This window comes from Macaca nemestrina, chromosome 15, assembly GCF_043159975.1.
Source record: "Macaca nemestrina isolate mMacNem1 chromosome 15, mMacNem.hap1, whole genome shotgun sequence".
NCBI classification, from domain to species: domain Eukaryota; kingdom Metazoa; phylum Chordata; class Mammalia; order Primates; family Cercopithecidae; genus Macaca; species Macaca nemestrina.
Window position 1 is genome coordinate 32,988,842 of NC_092139.1, and position 6,502 is coordinate 32,995,343.

The window sequence follows — 6,502 nt, forward strand, 5'->3', positions numbered from 1 at the left end:
GCTGGGCACGGTGGCTCACGCCTGTAATCCCAGCACTTTGGGAGGCCGAGGCAGGTGGATCACCTGAGGTCGGGAGTTCGAGACCAGCCTGACCAACATGGTGAAACCCTGTCTCTACTAAAAATACAAAATTAGCTGGGCATGGTGGCACATGCCTGTAATCCCAGCTACTCGGGAGGCTGAGGCAGGAGAATCACTTGAATCCAGGAGGCAGAGTTTGCCGTGAGCTGAGATCATGCCATTGCCCTCCAGTCTGGGTAACAAGAGCGAAACTCAAAGGAAAAGAACAGAAAAGAAAAGGAGAGAAAGACAGAGAGAGAGAGAGAGAGAAATATCTAATGAGCCAGAGAATAGATTATCAAAACATTTGCTATGTAAACTACCTCCTCTAACTCCCCACAAAAATCTTCAATAAAGTCTACATTGTTCACTCCTGCTTTGTGCAAGTGGATTCTCTTTAGGAGATCCAAAGGGGTGCTGGGTTTGGCATCCAGGTTGTCGATGCAGAGTGAAGCAGATCAGAGGACAGCTGACATGCAAGTCATCAAGTCATCACAGGGTTGTTGAAGGAGGCAGGAGAGACCAAAGTTAGATAGTGGGCCCTGGAGTCCAACAAGCTCTGCCCCTAACTGATCATGTGATCTTGAGCAAGTCACTTAGCCTTTTTGAGCTTCAGTTTCTCCATCTGTAAAATGGGCACAATAGTAGTATCTACTTCAAATGGTTGGGGTCAGGATTCAATGAGCCAATACAGGTAAAGTGACAGGCCCAGAGCCTGGCACATGGTAAGTGCTCAATAATGGTTTAGCTTTACTACTTCTACTATCATTTTCATTATAATTGTTGAAGTAGAAAAGTGAGAGAGGGATTGAAAAGGCGAGGGAGGGAGGGAGGTTGGTTGTCTGTGATTGTTGGATTGGATGGGACCACTCACCGCTCTTTTCCCTTTGACAATCCATGGCCCTTGTAATTTTGGTTCTGCAATGAGGAAAGGAAAAGGCTGTAACTGGTTTTGTATATCTGCCCTGCTTTCCCAGGTTAACTTACTGCACATATTAAAATGCCGAAACCATCAGACTCAATAATGCTTAGGTCTGAGACATGAAGGTCCAGTCTGATCAAGTTCCCACTGGCCACCATGTCCCCAGCAAATGGACCAGAATTTATCTGCTATGAATGAACTCCCAAGTATCCAAGGTACCACCTTACTGCAGGTTTGCTCCACAGATACGACCAGTATAGCAAATGCCTGATTTTCAGTACTCCAAAGGTCAGCCCTGAACCCCAGTTTTGAAAGCTCAGCTCAATACACTGTGTGAGAAGGATCTGAACTTTTTTTTTCCTTGTGTTTTTTTGAGATGGAGTCTTGCTCTGTCGCCCAGGCTGGAGTGCAGTGGCGCAATCTCAGCTCACTGCATCTTCCACCTCCCGGGTTCAAGTGATTCTCAGCCTCCCTAGTAGCTGGAATTAAAGGTGCCCACCACCACACCCAGCCAATTTTTGTATTTTTAGTAGAGACAGGGTTTCGCCATGTTGGCCAGGCTTGTCTGGAACTCCTGACCTCAGGTGATCTGCCCGCCTCGGCCTCCCAAAGTGCTGGAATTACAGGTGTGAGCCACCACACCCAGCCGATCTGGACGTCCTACTCTTAACTTGGAATGTTTGATTAAATTGATCCCAGAAGAGGCTAGGTTAAAGACTCAGAGCAATGTCAATTCCTTTCACCCCAAATGGACCTTTCAAATCCTCAGTGGGTGGTGGGTATTATTTCACTTCAACCACGTCCAAAACAGCTTGGCCCTCTGTCCTGGGAAGACCAATCCCTAAGGCACGTATGACGAGAGAAATCGAAATTGGTCCTGTGCAGGATGACATTTGCAGCTGGGACAGACCTGCCATCTGCATTCATTTTCTATTGCTGGGTAACAAATTATTACAAAATCAGTGGCTTAAAATGATGGGAATCCATTATCTCAGTTTCCATGGGCCAGGAGCGTGGGCATGGCTTAGCTGCATCATCGGCTCAGCTCTCACAAGGCCACAGTCAAGGTGATGGCTGGGGTTATGGCTCTCATCTGGGGCTTGGGGTCCCCTTCCAAGCTCATTCAGGTTGTTGGCAGAATTCAGTTGCCAGGGGTTGTAGGATGGAGGTCCCTGTTTACTTGCTAGCTGTCTGCTGGGGACTGCTCTCAGCTCCTAGAGGCTGCCTGCAGCTGCAGTGTGGCCCCATAGGCACTTCACAACATGCACGTTTGTTTTCCTCCAGGCCATGTGGAGCACGTCCCTCTGACTTCCAATCCTCCCCTCTCCAAGTCACCTATGATGGAGTCCTAAGTAATGGAAGGTAATCACCATAGTAACCATACCATCAAATTCACAGACTCCTCCATGCTCAAGGAGAGATAATTGTACAAGGCATGTACGCCAGGGGGTGGGAATCTTGGGGCCCATCTTAGAATTCTGCTTAGCACACCAGCCTACCCCTCAAAGAGCGGCGGAGAGGGGTGGAGGATACTGCTTTATAAAACTGGCAGAAGCAAGCCCCACTGAAACACAGCGAAATCTTCTTTCATTCTTCCATTCAAACCCTTCCAACTCCCCCAACACTAGTCAAGCTGTCCTCGTCTTTTTGTATTTTATCTTTAATCCTCTCTCATGCTTTCAATTCCATTTTCCATATGTTTATCCAGTTGCTCCAGAGCCTTTGGTTAAAAAAATTTTCCTCTCCTCATTGAATTGCATTGGCACGTCTGTCGCAATTCAATTGACCATGTGTATGTGGATCTATCTCGAGACTGTGTTTTATTCTATTTACTTGTCTATCCTTATGTCACTATCACATTGGCTTAATTACTGCTGTAGCTTTCTAGTAAATCCTGAAGTCAGGTAGAGTAAATTTTGATTTCAGGATTGTCTTTGCAATTAGGGGTCCTTTGTACTTCAACATAAATTTCAGAATTGGCTTGCCAATTTCTACGAAAAAACATGTTGAGATTTTGACTGGGATTGCATTGAATCTACAGATATTTTCAGGAAGTGACATTATAAGGTACTGAGCCTTCCAACCCATGAGTAATATGGTCTCTCCATTAATTTAAATGTTTAAAAAATTTTTTTCTACACTATTTTCTAGTTTTCAGTATAGCAGCCTTATACATTTTTAATTAAATTTATTCTTAGGTTTTTAATTTTATGATGCTATTGGATACAGTATTTTCAAATTTCGTTTTCTACCTGATGATAGTAAATTGTAACAAGCAGAAAAAGGCCATCTCCAAAGATGTCTGTGTCCTAATCCCTAGAACCTATCAATGTGTTACATTATATGGCAAGGGGAATTTAAAATTGCAGATGGAATTAAGGTTGTTAATCAAAGAACCTTAAAATAGAAAGATTATTTTGTATTTTCTGTGTGGGCCCAATGTAAGGATCCTTAAATGTGGAAGAAGGCAGAGTCAGTGTCAGAGTGGCAGTCATACACTGTGAGAACTGACTTTGAACATGAAAGGGGACCATGAGACAGTCTCCAGAAACTAGAAAAGGCAAAAAACAGGGCTTCTCTCCTAGAGCCTCCAGATATGAAGGCAGCCCTGCTAACACCTTGATTTTAGCCCAGCGAGAACCCTTTCAGACTTCTGATCTCATTAACTGTAAGACAGGGACCACGCACAGTGGCTCACACCTGTAATCCCAGCACTTTGGGAGGCCGAGGCAGGCAGATCATTTGAGGTCAGGAGTTCAAGACCAGCCTGGCCAACATGGTGAAACTCCATCTCTACTAAAAATTACAAAAATTAGCCAGGATGGTGGTGCACACCTATAATCCCAGCTAATCAGGAGGCTGAGGCAGGAGAACCCAGGAGGCAAAGGTTGCAGTGAGCCGAGATTGTGCCACTGCACTTCAGCCTGGGTGACAGAGTGAGACGCCATCTCAAATAAATAAATAAATAACTGTAAGATAATAAATTAGTGTTTTTAAAAGCCATTGAATTTGTGACAATTTGTCACAAATTGGAAACTGATACATACATAGAAGTATAACTGATTTTGTACATTGACCTTGTATTTGATGCCCTTGCTGAATTATTAGTTCTGGTAGTTTGTAAATCCTTTGAGTTTTCTCTGGATACAATGATGTCATCTGTGAATAAAGGCAGACTTACTTCTTTCTTTTCAATATTTACGCTTTTTATTTAGTTTTCTTGCTTTATTGCACTGGTGAAAACTCTAGTATATACAAAGTTGACTAAAAGTGGTAACAGCTGACATCCTTATCTTGCTCCTGATCATAAGAGGAATGCATTCTCTATTTCAGCTTTTAAGAATGATACTGGCTGTAGATTCCTATAGTTTCCTGTACTAAATTGAGTAAATTTCCTACTATTCCCTGGTTTTCTGAGGGTTTATCATGAACAGGCTTTTTTTTTTAAACTTACTTAAAACATCTTTTCTTATACAATTATGCAATTATATAATTCATTTAAAACATCTTTTATTATGTAATTATTATGTAATTCGACCATTATAGGAGTCAAAGATGTTTGACTCCGAGATGTTTAGCATTTACATCTGCCTGGGCCCCCAAGAACAGTAAACTTTATGGTAACATCTTATTTAGCATTTCTCAGACTAGCCTGAGGACTCATCTAAGGTTAAGAATTCTTGCTGGGCGCAGTGGCTCATGCCTGTAATCCCAGCACTTTGGGAGGCTGAGGCAGGTGGTTCACGAGGTCAGGAGTTTGAGGCCAGCTTGGCCAACATGGTGAAACCCTGTCTCTACTAAAAATACAAAAATTAGCCAGGGTGGTAGCAAGCACCTGTAATCCCAGCTACTCGGGAGGCTGAGGTAGAAGAATCGCTTGAACCCGGGAGGCAGAGCTTGCAGTAAGCAGAGATGGTGCCATTGTACTCCAGCCTGGGCGACGGCAAGACTCCGTCACAAAAAAAAAAAAAAGATTTCTCAGGAGAAAGGTTTTTTCCCCTACACTGAAGCTGCCTAGCTTCCTAGTTGTCTCCCACTGCTGAAGGGTAAACTGGTTCTAATTACACTTTTACTAAGGGTGGGGGTCTCTGAAGGGTCCAGCTTTATGGTGAGGTCTCAGTTCCAACTCCTTGCCCAGTGGGCCCCATGACACTTCAACTCCTGTTTGTGAGACAATCAATGACTTCCCCAAGGAAAATGACGAATGAAGAATCAGTTAGTGACAATTCTGTTTTTTATTTTTCTTCTGTGTGTGTGTGTGTGTGTGTGTGTGTGTGTGTGTGTGTCTGTGTGTCTGTGTGTCTGTGTTAGGGTGGTGGTCCCTTGGGGATTTTTCTTCTACCAATCCTTGCCCCTCCACATACGCAGGTCAGTTACACAGTTCAAAGGATGTCTGTTATATTTTGGCCAACAGTTTTAAGTGTGTTGTGTTAATAAGCTTTTCAAGAAATCTGATCTGTTATATTGCCTGAGATAGAAGTCCTATTACTATCTTGACCCAAAAAACAGCCCAGGGATATAAACTTTCCCCAAACCACTAAAATAATGCATTTAGAAAAGAAAAGGCTACAAGAATTTTTTTTAAAAATGATCTTATTGAGAAAATGATTCAAAAGTGGCTTGGTTGCTTGTATGGGCTACAAACAGAGAACTTTTATTTCTCGTTGGTGCCATTCATGGAGGGTAGCATGAATGGCACCAGTTGGTGTTGAGTCAAAAAGAGCATAGGATTGTGACACTGCCAGCTGCCTTCATTCCTGGCTCTATTCCTGGAGTCCTGCTCTGAGCTCCCTGGTACTACCCACCAGATGGAGACAGTCATGCTGAAACCAGTTTGCCACACCAGCCTACCGATTGTGATTAGACTTTGAACATCTAACCAGGGATCAGCTTCATTGCTTAGCTGGTTCCACTAACCCCAGTTTCATTCCTGCCTGATCCAATTCCTCATTTCCCCTTAGCCCTCTGAAGAGTTCCCAGCATGCCTTGGAGCTGAGGTCTTGGCGACCATCACCTTGAGGAGATGAGGTCAATGGTTGGAACATATAGTATTCTGACTTCTGGCCTTCTCTGGGCATGTTTTTGTGAGAGTACACAAAGTATATCCTGGCATGTTCTCTTAAGGCTGACATGAATGATCCTGTTCAAATAAATTCATACTCCTATGTCCCCTGGGTCATTTGAAAGAAACCGCAAAGTCCTAAGTCAATATATAGGAGACCTTTGTTTCCCTTTCCAACAACAAAAACAAAATTCATCATTTCACAAAGAAGTAGTCCACTATTTTTTTCCTTCATCCAACGTGGTCTGCTACACCCATGTCTAAACTATATTCACAGTGTAGACTGCTAAGAGTTTGTGCATTCTTCAGCAACCTGCAGTTCGTCCTTCCTTTCAAAGGAATCAGTTGGGTTCATGGGAAGGGACTATTTCAGTAGATGTTTGTTTTCTTTTTTCTTAATAATATTTTTATAAAATGATACGCAGGAAGCTGAGGCAGGAGGATCACTCAAGCCCAAG

The 6,502-nt window shown here is 43.2% G+C and overlaps 1 protein-coding gene across 4 annotated transcripts in view; it reads right to left on the reverse strand.

Moving 5' to 3' along the window:
* Positions 1-6,502, reverse strand: part of LOC105496170 (tubulin tyrosine ligase like 9) — a 72,822-nt gene that overhangs the window by 54,648 nt on the left and 11,672 nt on the right. For 3 of the 4 annotated variants that reach the window (XM_071079535.1, XM_011766315.3, XM_011766314.3), the window contains exon 2: positions 935-978. The exons of the other annotated variant lie outside the window; for it this stretch is intronic. Coding sequence is in view for 2 of the 3 variants with exons in the window: in XM_011766315.3 (XP_011764617.1) it covers positions 935-978 (44 nt within the window). In the remaining variant the exon portion in view is untranslated. The remainder of the gene's footprint in view (positions 1-934; positions 979-6,502) is intronic. 4 annotated transcript variants of the gene reach the window in all.